Source organism: Equus quagga, chromosome 17, assembly GCF_021613505.1.
Source record: "Equus quagga isolate Etosha38 chromosome 17, UCLA_HA_Equagga_1.0, whole genome shotgun sequence".
NCBI lineage: Eukaryota > Metazoa > Chordata > Mammalia > Perissodactyla > Equidae > Equus > Equus quagga.
This window is the reverse complement of record NC_060283.1, coordinates 12,117,027-12,132,637: the sequence shown is the minus strand read 5'-3', so window position 1 is coordinate 12,132,637 and position 15,611 is coordinate 12,117,027. Positions and strand designations below refer to the sequence as shown.

Below are 15,611 nucleotides of genomic sequence, written 5' to 3'. Positions count from 1 at the left end.
CAAGTTGGGGATGCTGGAGAAGCTATTGATTGACTGATTGATCTATTCATTCATTCATTCAGTAAATACTGAGTTCCTACCATGTGCTTGTCATCATGTTAAAAATTTCAAAATTATAAGCTGTAGAATTATTTTGTCCCTATTTTCATTGAATGATAATTCATTAAGTCAAATGCTTAAAATAAAGCCCAACCAAAAAAGGGGTTATGTTAATTGTAAAAGCTTGATACTGATTAAAGAAGAATTTGAGTCATCTATAAAAACATTTGCCCCAGGATGAATCTTCTCACCCATATCTGATTGAGATGATATTTAGTTGAGATTTTGGACTTGAGATTTTTGAGTTGATGCTGGAACGAGTTAGGCTACTGGGATGGAATAAGTGTATTCTGCATATGAGAAGGACATAAAAAATAAGGACAAATTTTGCACATCTGCCATCTCCCTAATAAGAGTTCCACAAAGATAGAAGAAGCAAAATTTTTGTGAGGAAATTATCAAGAAAAGAATACATGGAAAATCTTTTAGAACTAAGTATGAGTCTCTAGTTTGAAAGTGGCTACTGACTGTCCAGTAAAAGTAATGCGTAAGATTTACATTGTTTCACAACCATATGGACCTACAACCAGAATACACAACTATGTACTAGGGGACTTTGGGGAGAAGAAGAAGAAAAAAGGATGACTGGCAATAGATATTAGCTCAGGTACCAATCTTAAAAAAAAAAAAAAAGATTTACATTGTTTTAACACCATGCATTTCTTATCTCTAAGGATTAAAAGGAATCATAAAAGTTTCCAGAGGGAAAATACATGACGCATACAAATATTTAGAATTAAAAATTACATTGGAATTCCCAAAATGAACTTTGGATGCTAGAAGGAAATGGAGTGAATGATTCTGAGTGAAAAATATTCTCCAGTTCAAACTCCATACCTCTCTAGAATTCAATTAAGTATGGAGGTGTAAAAAGGAAACGTTCAGACCAGCAAATTCTCAAAAACTATATCTCCCGGGTCCCTGTCTCAGCATGTGACTGGAGAATATGTTCTACCAACATTGTTGGGGCCGAGGGCAGGTCACTCAAAATACCCCACAATGGCATACTGATTATTTTGAGTTAAATTTACTTGAGAAGCAAAAAGGGCATTCTGACCTTCCTGTCTCTGTTCTTCCTGAAAGCAGGTAATACATCTCCCACATGAAAAGTGCTCTTCTTGCATCCTTATCACCAGAGCGAGGGGATTCAGGGCTGAGAAGCCTGCATCAACAAACCTTGCTAATTTACTACCTTAAGCCTAAACTCTGCTTAAATGCCTCACTAGTTATGTACCTCAAACCTAAGTTTCTTTGTCTTGTCATTCCTCACAAATTTACTGTTTCTTCTTGTAACAGAAATATACCACCTGCATTGTTCACTCTTTGGGCATCATTTTTATGATTCTCCCATGTGCACGTAATTATATTGGGTTTTTCTCATGTTAATCTGGTCTTGTGTCAATTTTATTATTAGTCCAGCCATAAAAACACAGGAAGGGTAGAAGGGAGGATTTCCTCCCTCCCAGACACATGCAATAGTACCCTAAGACACAGGAAAAAGTGGGATCAGGGAAATTGGGAATCTAATATAAGACGAGGCAATGGGAAGTCCTAGGACAATAGCTTTGTGGCAGACACGAGAGGTGACACAAGTGACTCCAGGAAAAAAAATATGTGATACATCATTCTCCAGGGTTAGCAATGTGGAAAAGAGGAATGATAGGCAATTTCTACAACACCTGTAAGATATTGGAAGACAAAATTGTGTTTTCAAAAATAAGCTAATAAAGAATAAGAAATTATTAAAAGTTTTGGAATACTACTGAAGATGGTAAGAATGAATTTGACCAAACACTCAGACATAATTATATTAGAAGGATGGGGAAAAGGAAGCATGGGTTTAACAAAGCTATCATGCTCCTCATCCATAATATGAACAGAACAACTAATGTCTGCATCTTGCCTATGATTCTAGGTGTCTCATAATTTTCCCCACTGAGCAGATGTTCTTGGCCACAAGAGAACAAGTCTATTACACACACATAATTTTCTCTGTGAAAAATGTCATTTTGGAAGGTAGAAGGAGTATGAGCAGATAAAGAATTAACACGTGCTGGACTTTGGCAGTTTAAGTGGCCCAGAGGCTGCAATAGTAAATAAACCCCAATTTCAGAAAGGATTCAGAGATTTTAAGCACTAAGGTAATCTGTATAATTCTTTCTCTTTGCATTTCTGAAGTCATGTAAATGAAAAGACAAAGGTTTTCTTAAGTTTGCACTCGGTTCTAGCCCTTTTAGAACTGCCCATCTTGTTCTGTAAACAATATTTTCTTGTTTTTGCAACCAAATTTCCCATGGGACACTGGAACTTCATGCCAGTCTCAGCCTCTCTTGGCCTCTTAACCATAGTTATTGAACTCATGATGGCTCTGGGCTGTAGAAATGAGAGAGCGAGAGACTATGATTCTTTTGGGAATCTCAGAAAATATCCTCTAAGAGATGGTTTTAACACCTACAAACATAGTTTCTTACCCACCACACAAGAGGGGCCAAATAAAAACTGGAACACCAGCCTTATGGCAAGAAAAGGGTTTTTATTTTGGGTGACACCATCTGGGAGACGAGAGTGAGCCCTCAAATTTGTCTTGTTTCCTCTGTCTCCCCAAAAGAGGGGAGGCAAGGGGTTTTAAAGGTTTGTGAAGAATGTGGCTACTTGTAGATGGTGGGAGGAGTCAGTGGCCTGGCTGGTTGGAGCTTTCCCACCAGCCTGTGTTCAGCCTGGGGAGGCTGTCTGCAGGAAGGAGGAGGAGATGATAAGGAACCCAGGTGGCTGTCCTTGGCTGTGTTTGTCTCCATGGCGATAGTGGATTCCGGAGCCAGGGAGCCAAGAGTAAGCAGGGAAAGAGTGCTTTGGTTTTAACCCCATATATGCTGGGTTTAATGTAGGGGAACTGATACCAGGGCCAGCATCAATGGCAACCTTCAATTTGTAACATGGAAATTTGTGCATCTTTATATCGCTACTCAAAATTGGGGCTCTCTGCCTGATGCGCTTAAACAAGCCAATTAATTATGGCATCGGCCTTTGAGGGGGAATCAGCTTTTATTCTGTGAGATTGATCTGCAGGGAGGTGGGGGCGTGGGGTAGTGTGCTCTCAGATCTGTCTCTCCAATTCAGGATTTGGGACAAAATTTAAGAGGTTAGGGAGAACAGGTTGGCACATGGAAACACTGGTGGGACAGGTTTTAACTGGTGGGTTTCAGACATTTATGGTCAAGTTTCAAACATTTATGATGAGGTTCTAAACATTTATAGTAGGGTTCTAAACATTTTTTGCATGAGATGAGGAAAGAATTTTAACACTGGATCTTCCTGAACGAGGCTACCCCTCGCTTCTGATAAGAATCCAGCTTTAAGATCTGGTCGTGTCTTAGTCCTTGCGTTCTGTGGGAAGGAAGATCTTAGATTCCGAGATCGTTTGAGGTCACAATTTCGTCTTTTGCGCATGCGTTGGCTGTGTGACTTTGCAGTTTTTCTGAAAGACAATCCTTAATCACTGTGTTGATAAGAGATGGAGGTCTGTTCGAGTTGGCTCTAAACGGGCCGATGGTTACATTTATTTTAAGTAAATTGAGCATTCAGTTTGAGAAAATAATTGTTCAGCTGGCATTTGAAAGCAAATTTCTTTTGAGTCTAGGGACATAAATCTAGGCTGTAACTGAAAGAAGAAAATTGCTTGTCAAAGAGGAAGCCAGATGGTGAGTGGATGAAAACTGTGCAAATACGTTGCAAGAAGGAGGAAACACATGTGCTGGGGAAGAAATGTTAGCTCTATTATCTCTTCCTTTCAGGCAGAGGCATGATTAAAACTCATCTTGATAATTTTGCCCCCACCAGGAAAAAAAAGTCATTTTGTCGTATGTTTCAGTGTTCACTAACGTGAAAGATGAGAGAACGAGGCTGTAAGGACCCAAAGTGGGGGCACTGAAGATGACAAGCAAATCAGAAGGGGGTATGGAGAAGCTGGTGAAGATTGGAATATGAAACAATTTGGAGGTCAAAAGATATGTCTCAGTTTCTGATTTGCATTTTGCAAGGTTCTGTTGAAAATTCTCACAAAATAGCATAAGGTCCAAATAGCAAAGACCATCTTTCCTGTCTAAATTGCAAGTCTAACTTGTAATTATTTGCTACACACGCAATAAACTAGTATATACTCCCAGACAACACCATAAACAGTCATTTCTTCAGGCCCATTCCTAGCAGATGTGATGTAATTTCACTAAGGGAGAGGCAAGCAAATGAGGCTATGATTTTAAGTGCTGGCTCAAATGTTGTTTTCTCTGAAAATCTCTTTCTTCAATTCTAACATGCCCCTTATCAGGTAGAATTGTTCTATGCTCCTGTGTGTTCCTACAGCTTATGACGTATTGGTAATATTCTATCATTTATCTTTGTTCTAGTCTGCTAGACTGTGAGCTGGACAAGGGCTGGGACCACGGTGTTCATCTCTGTGTGCTCAGTGACAAGAGCAGTGCTTGACATGGAGCATTAAGTCCTTTTTGGATGAATGAAGTTTATTTCTTAATTTCAATAACATGTTGGTGAGGTCCACCAATTCCTGGAGACACAGTGGGAAGATGGCATGTAGGTTAATAAATTTTTGTTACACAAGGTATGCTAATATATCTTTCAATGTCCTCTGTTCACACAAATGTCTTAGCTTCCCAGAGAACAAGAAGTTTTATCACATCCCAGAGAGACAATACAGGTGATTAGAGGTACGGTTTGTGGTATCTTACAGTTGACTGAAGAGTCGTTCAAGGTTATGTCTATAATTAAACTGAAATAAAAGAGATCCAAACCCATGAATCTCACCTGTATATTCATTTTGCTATGGTCTAGCTAGTTATGCTTTTTGATCATATCAGCTTAGCTCCAAAGCTAATTTGGGCATACTGCTTAGTCCAATGCTGCTTAGATCTACTCATAGGATTTGTCATCAAGTTCATGCTCCTCCATGTCTCCATTGTCCCATCCTTGCCATTACAAAAATCAAAGCAGCAGAGAGTCAATCTAATGGTTTAGCAGACAATGGAGTGTTTAGTGTGAAAACTTCTTAGCTTTCACACTCTATCAGGAATGGTTCATAGCAGTTAGAATTCTGGCTGTCCAGTTTCTGAGACCATCTGCTGCAGAGAGCCATATAAATACAGTCCAAAAGACCAGAAGACAGAGAGAGACAATAAATATTGAAGTCAGAGACAAATCCAGAGATTTAGAGACTTAGACACACTCATACTTGCAAACAGTACTTCAGCCCTAGATTACGTGTGAAGCCAAATATGCCTTAAACAGGGAAGACAGGCTTTTCAAATGTACAGTTGGAGAATTTCTGGCATATAAGTGGCTTAAGTGGGACACAAGTAGAGAAATCCCCAGAAGATAACATCTTTTTCTGTTTTGCAGTTCTTTCTCATCTTCTCAGTCTCTACTAAACTATCTCATTTTTAGTTTCTCTAAATTCTGCTGGTCTCAGGCAGAATTGTTCTCCAGGAGTCTCAAATTTCCTCACTTCTTACTAGTCCCTATTTAGTAGCTTACTGAATTTTACTCTTCACTATAACAAGAAAAACCCTGCTGATCTTAACCAGTCAGGAAACTTATCTATCTGAACCAACGTCTTAAGTATGAAGATAGTCATCAATGTCATGAGTCAACCTATTGTAACTGCCCATCTGGAGCACACTGTGAGAGGAAACCCACCAAGGCTCATTGTAACAAGATTCTTCACCAGTGGATAGATCAGTTAATGAAAAAATGGACCCAGAAAATAGGGCCAGAGCAGAACTCATTCTCCCAAACCCACAAGGGCCCTCCAGGTAGGTACAGATCATTATTATTCTTTTCTATTCCCAGTCACTTAGTGGGACAGAGATAGTTGAAGTGCTGGTGAAATTCCAATTCATGGACTTGGGCATGGACCCATGTAGTTTAAATAACATATTGAGTATAAAGAACCTATTTGTTATACTTTTCCAGTAGTTCTCTCTAGTTGATGGGGAGGTAGGTTTTCACTCAGCTTGTGAACTGGGAATGACTTAAGTTTTCTCACAGTAGAGGCTCATCTTCTGGTATGAGGTAAGGGAGTTTGTACGGTCAATATAGATCTCTTGCTTCTGTGTCTGATGTGTGTTAAGGGACAGAAGCTTTTCAAAATAACCTTGGGCTCCTTCTTGGTTAGTCTTTGTGAATCCCAAGCTGTGGGATTCTGCTCTGTTGTTTAGAGGAGAAGTGTCCTTGGACTCAAGGCTGGTAGAGGTACATAATTTAGTTTTCCTTTGAATAGCAAAGATGAACACATGTTAAAACTTTCCTTTTAATGATTTTAGGATAGGCCAGAGACAGAGCTTTGAAGATCAATATCAGATTGAATATCATTGCAAAATATTAAGTATATTCCAAAGCCTGGGAAGGGACAGTATTTCTAGTTAGCCTCCTCTGAGCATGAAAATAGGAATAGAGATTCAACTAACCTTTCAAAGCCATTCTTTTGTGCACATGAAATTGGGTGTGTCATTGATAAAATATATTCAGATACATCTCTATGTTAAAAAGATTGAGAGATGCATAGATAAATGCGTTTATTTGATTGCTTTCAGTTTTACTTATCCACATAGATTAATGGGAAACAACTTGGTAGTAACCCTGGATTAAGAATAAAAAAGACTTGGCATGGTTTTTGTTTCATTTTGTTCCATCTAATCATTGTTTAGATAGTAATCTCGACCACTAACTTGGACCCTCTGAGTCTCAGAGTTTCTTATATGTTACAATGAAGATTTTAATTCCAGGATTGTTTTGAAAAAATAAACAATCCAAAGTCTCCTTTCTGTCAGTTGAGAACTTTGCACAGGGAATTAAAGAATTTTTTCATCACTGAATTTCTGTTTAAATTTCAGAGTGTCTGAAATTGAACTTGCAGAAGTCTCTCTCCATGATACCACTTTACTGCGGAAGGGTGCCCAAATCCAACCACGCCCTACATGGCTGACATTTTTGAGGAAGGAGCTGGAATTCCTGGGGGTGAGTGAGCCTCCTGCAACCTCAACTAGAGTAAGGACTGGCTCTAGGAAAGAGTATTTGGTGGCATCAACAGTTTCCCCACTTGGATTCATGAAGAGTAGAAAAACCTGGTAGAGGAAGAGTTGACATTCACTGGGCCCTGTTGGGTAGAGCGAAGCATTTCCTCATGAAGGCTAGGATAAGAATGACACATGGGAGTTGCCAACACTGGTCAGTTGGTGCTGGATTAATGTAATATCTTGTAGTGAAGGATTTATAATCTTTATCTTCACGTAGATGGAGAGAACAATTATTGATGTCCATCATGAACTATGTAAATAAAGGCACATGAGAAATATATTTGCCAATCCCGCATTAGATCATGCCTGTATCAATTCTTAGAAGAGTCAGAGGATACTGGAAAATATCACATTTGGATCCTTTCTCAGGACTGCCTAAGACGTCAAAGCAATTTCCCATGCTTGGCCTCAATTATAAGGAAATGGATGCCATCTTGTGAAAATATCTTCTTATTCCACAAAACGTATACATTTTTTGACAGGTAACACAAATTCTGATTGGTTTGACATGCCTTTGGTTTGGAACATTTGTCTTCTCCATGCTCACAAAGTCAGACTTTGAGGAAAACATATTTTCATCATTTGAAGCAGGCTACCCATTCTGGGGAGCAATATTTGTGAGTATTCATCTACAATTGTCTCTGAAATAAAATTGCACATACATTTTCTCTTACCCAGATCAGATCTAACTGTTTATCTCCAGTATTTAGATTATATATACGTGTGTGTTTGTGCATATACACAAAGTACTTCAGATTAAACATGTTAGGATGCTTTTATCAGATGAGAAATTTGGGATTAACAGAAGTTAAATGAATTGTCAAAGGGATATTTAGTTAACAAAAATAGAACCTAAGCTTTCAGAATTCAATTCCACAACACTGTCACTAGCACTGTTCAATGAAGTTATCTTAGTGAAAGGAGGGGAAAGAGATGACTGAAGTGAGAACAAGGTCAAAGGCATTTGATGAACTTCTACTGGCCCTAGAAACTCTGTTAGGTGCATCCTCATTGTCTCTTTTAATCATTGTACAGTTTAGAAATTAGATGACTGGATGAGATCCCAAAGATATATAGCTTTATTGTGGTATAATTAACATAGAATACATTGCACTTATTTAAAGTGTACAATTTGATATGTTTTGACACATATACACACATGAAAACATTATGACATCAATATAATGAACATACCCATCACCTCCAAAGGTTTCCTTGTGTCCTTTGGTAATCCCTCCCTCCTTCCACTGCCTGTCTTCCCATCCTCAAGCAATCACTGATCTGCTTTCTGTCCTACAGATTAGTTTGCATTCTCTAGTTTTATATAAATGGAATGGTACAGTGTGTTCTCATTACTGTCCAACTTTCTTGACTTAGCATAATTATTTTTTATTAATCCATATTGCTTTTTGTATCCACACTTCATTCACAAAGATACATTTTAACTCTAAAAAATATCACTCTGTTAAATACTTAGGACTCAGATCACTTATTCAGGACTTTCTTTGAATCTCTGCCATAGTTTATCTGAAATTTCTCCCTATAGCCTTTTCGTTCCGAACACTTAGCTTACCAAGTGTCTCTCAACCCATCATAAATCTGAATCTTTGAAACCATTTTGAATTTGTGCTATTTGTGTTTTCACTAAATCTTTCACGATGTACATTTTCACAATTACTGCATGTCTATATGATGTTTATTACCCTCTGGATATACACATGTCACAAACACGTTTTTTTTGCCCAAAGGAACAGACACTAACACACAGGATACTCATACAAACAAATAATTACAGTAAAATGAGAGGAGTATTATAGTAGAGTCATGCACCAGGTGCTGCTAGACATTGTGACTCCAAAAGAGACCCATGGACTGTCAGCATCAGCATCACCTGGGGGTCTGGTGTAAATGAAGAATCTTAAGCCCCATCCAGGACCTACTGAATAAGAATCTGCGTTATAGACCCTCGCATAATTTGTATGCACATTTAATTTTGAGAAGCACTCTATAGGAAATAAGAATAAGAAAATAGCAAGCCCACAGGGAACATTAATGGGTAGCTTTATAGAGAACCCCAAACTTTACCTTATTTGCAGGATGGGGGTAAGAGGGTCATAGAGAAAGATAGAGACTCACTGTGCTTTTTCTCCCCCTCCCTTTTGGACAGTTTTTTATTTCCGGATTTTTGTCAATTATGTCTGAAGAGAAACGTGAAATATATCTGGTGAGTTGCAATTCTGTATTTGTCCATCCTTGAGAAGTTAATAAACATTGAATTTTAGGAGTCTTGAAGAAGACATGTCATTATCTCCTATATGATGAGTGAAGGTGGATATATAGTTTTTTCCAGTCTATTTTGTGTTGGATATCGTCCTTAAAGATATAACCATTAAAATATCAATTGTATCATTAAAAAAAATAAAGTGTAATTACCTTGACAATTGTTTAAAAAATACCCCTCCCACTGGCCTTGTCCTTTTAAGTATAGTTGTATGATCAAATAAAATGCTTCATTTCTAATTAAGGGGACTGCTTGAGAAGAGACTGTGTGTATCCATGTGGGTCTTCCTGAATGCAGTCCTGGCAAGAAAATTGTAGATGCTTATTGAGCAATGAGTATATTTTCAAGATTTTTCCTTTTTAATCTATATTTTGAACCAATCCAGGGTTTACTGGATGCATCCAGCCCTGAAATGCAGAGAGCTTTGTTGAGTGAGCTTGTAGGTGCAGGTCCAGGTCTGAGTGTTGTTCTGTACCATCAGCTACAAGGAAGCCTGGGGGCAAACACTGTCAGCAGCATGGCTGCAGGAACAGGAATCATCATCCTGCTCATCAACCTGAAGACGAGCATGGCTTGCATCTACAACTGCCAGGACACTTATGAGGAAGACTTCTGCCTTATCGTTTCTTTTTCCACTGTATGTATTTCCTGTGGGAAGGCTAAGATTCTGGGTCCTAATCTGGGTCCTTTTTCATGAACACAGTCCTTTTTGCAATCTCTATCACATAATGCAACGTTCTGTAGGTTCATGGCCAGAGATGTTGGCTGCCCCTTCTCTCCCCACCACCCCCCAACTGAATTCTGTGAGGTTGGAGTGATCTGCCTTGAGTTACTATTTCCTGGTTTTTCTTTGTGTGTGTGTGTATGTGTATGTGTGTGTGTGTGTGACTTTATAGGGACTGATCATGTCGCGGGTGATGAAAACAGAGTCTTCTGGAAGGCAACACACTTTTGGATACCTACCTTGTGACTCTACTTATCTTTTTGGTTGTTGTTCAACAGGAAATCGTGGCAGTGACCCTGTTTATCACCGTTCTGGGGTTTTGCAGTGCTGTGTCACTCACAATCTACGGAGTGGGAGAAATATTCGAAAGAAGTAAGGTAGGTAGAAGCCTGATCCTAGATCCTAAATGACAAGCTGAAGAATGTGAACTTTGTCACTTAAAATACCACCTGGCTTTCCTGGAACACTTCTTCCAGAAAATTATTTCTCCAAGTTTCAGTGTTTTGGTTTCCAAATCTCATACTTTAAATCACATTTTCCGCTCATAAGTGGCACAAGTCTCTGTATATCCCCACCACAGAGGGTTAGGAAGGTAACGTCTTCATCATTTCAGAAAATACAAATGCTACAAAGTGTGTTGACCATGAGAGATGAATGTGCAGGTAGCACGTAATGGGACCACTCAGATATCTGGGCTTATTTTCTGTTCCAGAATAGCTCCCTTGTACTTGTTCCTGCTCTCTCTCTTTTCTTGGCTTTTGCCTTCCCACTTGCTCTGAAGCCTCAATTTTCTTTCCTGCCTAACTCGTGACTACCAGCTGCATTTCCACTTGACTTACCTTACCCATCCATTACACCCTTGATGTATGAAAAACAATCACCAATACTTGATATACGTATACTTACTCAAATATTCCAGATGAAATATGCTCTCTCCACCTGTCCACTTGCCAGAAGCGTTCAAGTCTGGCTGCCTTTTTTGATCACTTTCCTCCAAAGCTATATGTGACAGCAGATATAGCAAAGTTCAGACACGTAGTAGTCTCACCAACTTGCCATTGACTGACATCATTTCTCTTGGGCCCACTTGGCCAGTCAATCTGGCTTAGTTTGTTGGAAATGGAGGGAATAATTACAGCATCATGGGAAGAGTATGAGAGATTCAGAAAGACAAAAGGAGATGAGATATGCCTCTTGAACAAGACTTCTAGTGGTGGAAAATTCTTGGTGGTTGATTTTGAATGATATTTTTTCCCCATCAGATTCCAGAAGATCGTCTTTATGAAGAATTAAACATATATTCACCAATATACAGTGAGTTGGAAGAGAGAGGGGAGATATCTTCTCCCAGTGACTCATAAGAATGCTGTGCCCAGAACATTCTGATTCACAGCAAAGGGTCCAGAAAGCAAGCTCTTTGTTTAAGGGGCTACAGGCAAAATTTATATTCTCTCTATAATCTGCTGATTTTACATTATGATTTATTTTCCAGATGGCAATATTTTGTTTTTGTTGTTTCTATTCACCTAAACATCCCTCCCCACCATTTGTAGATATGATAGACTCTTATTTTCCTTATTTTCTCTCACTATCTCACACCCATCCCTTCTGAGAAGTCAACATTTAATAAGTAAAATTTATAGTGTACCTATAACTGTGCAAATAGGGAAAATAAGAGGAAGCCTGGTTGAGAGTTGAGTTAAACTTTAACACTTCGATAATAGTTGATTCTTAGCCCTTTCTAGAGTTCATAAGAGCTACAGATGTGCATGACATATGTCTCCCTACTAGACTGTGAGCACCTTGAGGGCAAAGTCCAATTCAGAAAACATATGCTGAGAACAGTTAAGTGTTTGAAGTTTTCCACACTTGTCTGTTTCACAGTATGTATCCAAGTATTTCACAATAGTGGATGCTCAGTGTGTATTTATGGAGTAGATGGGTGAGGGTGAGGATGGGTGAGGAGTCAGGGAGGATATACCACCAGGTCAGGCCAGAGGGAGAGGAGAAAAGGAAAAAGAAATGATTCTGAAGTGAGTTTGGAGGTGATAAGGAGACCATATTGGTGTGTATTAAGAATAGAGTAAGGAGGAGAGTTAGATGGAGACTTGAATAGAGATTTTGCAGGCTTGTATTAAACACGTTGCTGGATCCATATCAGGTTAGCAATGGATTCTTCCTGCTTATGTTTGATTGTATCATATGGAGAAAACAACATGGTATTTTAGAAGGATCACTGATCTTATCAAATGCAGAGAGTCTGCAATGGAATCCCAGGCCTATTGCTTACTTATTGAGTGAGTTGTGGCAAATCCTTTAACCTTTTCCTCAATCTGGGTTTCCTCATCTGTAAAATTAAGATATTAGGAATAATTTATCTGCCAGCACTAAATGTCTGTGAAAATACACACACACACACACACACACACACACACGTGCACAGTATAAATTAAAAGTGCTCTAAAAAAGAAAGGGATTATTACATAAATTATTTAATTCAGATGTATATAAAAGTAATCTGCAAATTTTACTGATCTCTAATGATATACATTTTAGTCTATTTTATTCTAACTTTAAAGGTCTCACTCTCTAATCCCACTTCAACTTTCTCTTTAATATGCTTTGTGCTTGACCACCTTCCATCAGTTCCCTGGCTTGAACTGTTCTGCCCTCTCTTCTGTGCCTGCTTGAATTTCTTCTTTCTTTAATGCCTATCTTAAATCCGAGCTCACTCTTTAAGATTTTCCAGTCGCGATTGCTCTTCTCTAGATGATGAGCTTTTCAAACTAAATACTCACAGACACAACTTACACTATATATAACTTTCCATTTGCAAATATTTTATGTCCCCTCAATGATAATACATTTTTTCGAAGACACAAAGTCTCATAAAAATCTGTATGTTGCCCGAATCACCAGTGCCTTCATCAACACAATATTGTTCAATTATGTTTGCAGATTGATGAATGGACAGTACGAAGTTTTATTAAATTACTCAGTATCTGGCGAGATGGAAACTATAAATGCAAAGATCATTTAATGAGGAATTTGAAATGAAAGAAGAATCAGTTTGTGAAGATCTGAGCTAAAATGAAGTCAGTGGGAATAGAGAGAAATGGTTATATCTAAAACAGGGAGAGAAAGAGCAATTGGTCTTCTTGTTAGTTGAATTAAAGGACAAAGTTAAAAAAGTAATTGGTTGATTAATACATTAAGTGTTTGAGTTTAAGGTCTAAGGAGAACAGTTTGGAAGGATCATCGATCCATGTGGGTGATGTTGAAAGAAACGATAGGAAGTCAGAAATATGGCTTGATAGATGAGGAGTACAGACAGACCTAAATTAAGCTTAATTTCAGATGGTCAGTTTTAGGAGAATGAAAAGAAATGCAGCTGGAGAGGGCCTCATAGCGTCCAACACGGAGTTCTGGTAAAGATGAAATTGATGGTAGAGATTTGGTGTCATTATAAGCGAGGTCACTATTAAATGAAGCAGATTAACACTCTAAGAGAATTATTTTGAGATAAAAGTAAAGCAAAATTAACCTTCACATGCCTATAATTAGAAGGAAAAAGGAAGGAAAAAAACCCTGAGGGTAGAAGACACAAGAATTAGTCAAAAAAGTGCATCATGAAATGGTAGACAGAACACAGCCCAAAGCAGAGAGAGGTTAGAAAAAGAGAGAATGATTAACCGTCTGAGACAGTATCTGCTAGCTTAGGCAAGAGAAAAGTCTACAATGATCAATCAACTCCAGGTAGGGCGTGGAGATGGGGCAGAGAATATAGCATTGGTGAACAGATGCAAAAGGTGCAGAGAAATTGAAAACAGGGTTATGGAGATGAGCAAACGAATCAAACATTTGCAGAGGTGTTTAGAGGAAGAGGATGGGGGTATATGTGATGTGAGAAATACGAGAGTAGATTGTGAATTGAAAATAGCAAAGAAAAATTACAACAAGCAAACTGATTTTGTTGCTATTGATGTTTTTAGTTTTATTAAAGGAAAAAGTATTTCATGTCTTTAGCCTAAATAGAAGAGACCTGTGAAGGGACTGAAATATCACTTTGGGGGGATTAGCCACAATTTGTTAATAAAATAATTATGTTTTATGTATTTAGAATACCAAAATGAAAAATTGGCAGGTAGATACTAATTTCTCCAGACTATAAAGGTGATCACACAACCACACAAGAGACAATTAAGTGACAGTATGCTTATCTAACCTCAGGTCCTCAGGTTTTCTATTTTCTCTTTTCTGAAATAAAATTGTGTTTCTCAAAATTTGACAGCAGCATAAAGATGCAGCCTTTCACTGTGTAGCTTGTTAAGCTGTATCTCCATTCTTGATCATCCATAGGTATTAATCCCATCACTTCCATGGCATATATATTCACAGCCAAACTCCTCAATCTGTCCTACCAGGACCTCTAGAAGTGGATCCAGTCTATCTCTACAATTGTGGAATACTTTACACCAGTCTTCCTCCCACTGAATTCTTATTTTAACCACACAGTTGACTGTATATTTCCAAGGTCCATAACACAACTTTTGTCTCAAGACCATTCTAATGGTTGTCCTGTCCCTGCCTGCCTTTTATCACATACCCATTTCAGGCATACACTGAGCACATAACTGGCGTGTTCTTCACACATTTGTCACTCCAAATTAGTTGTCTAAAAATTTCAACTTAAAGGTCATCTTCTCCATGAAGACTGCCTAAGGCACACCTATTCATCCAGCCTTAATTTCTTGATTCATAACCACTTTACCCCATACTGTAGTATATTATCATTTATTATTCATGTACTTGTGATATTGTTGATGTATTCTCAATTACTAGCATTTGCACAATAAATTGGCATCCTTTAACTTGATTTCTTGTCTGTGTTTGTGTTTGTATATGAGAGTGAGGGACTGATCAAGGATAATGGAGAATCAAAGCATCAATTCAATGATGCCAAGGACCAGGAACAGTTCCTGGAGTCCTCCTTTTTATCCATGCTATATCAAATGGGACAATCTATAAATAACCCCATAGACAGAAAACTGTTATAAGAATGATCGTCAACTATCACTTGTCAATAAATTGTGGGGTAAAGTTGAAAGGAAACTGTTATCATGAGTCACATTTTACTAGATAGTCCTGACTCTAATTTATTTGCTGTGCTACATGAACTTGGGACAGGCTTTTCCCTTTGTGGACCTCAGATTTTCCATCTGAAAACTAGCAGTTTGCAACTAAAGATTTCCAACTGATCTTTCTGTTTCTGTATTCTGCACTTTTGGTAATCATGGTCATTAAGTGTATGGTTGAGATGGCAAGAGCAATCAGAGCTAGTTGATGTTACTTGATCTATTGTCCAGCAAGGCATCTGGGACAATGATATTTGTTCTAAATTCCTCTGACAAAAGCCAATCAA

The 15,611-nt window shown here is 38.3% G+C and overlaps 1 protein-coding gene across 1 annotated transcript; it reads left to right on the top strand.

Annotated features, from left to right (window-relative positions):
• Positions 1-5,774: 5,774 nt before the first annotated feature.
• Positions 5,775-15,065, top strand: MS4A2 (membrane spanning 4-domains A2). Its single transcript, XM_046644826.1, has 7 exons — positions 5,775-5,921; positions 7,002-7,125; positions 7,667-7,801; positions 9,352-9,408; positions 9,947-10,102; positions 10,468-10,566; positions 11,452-15,065. Exons 1-7 carry the CDS (start codon positions 5,860-5,862, stop codon positions 11,548-11,550), a joined length of 732 nt encoding a protein of 243 aa, XP_046500782.1. The 5' UTR covers positions 5,775-5,859; the 3' UTR covers positions 11,551-15,065.
• Positions 15,066-15,611: the final 546 nt, after the last annotated feature.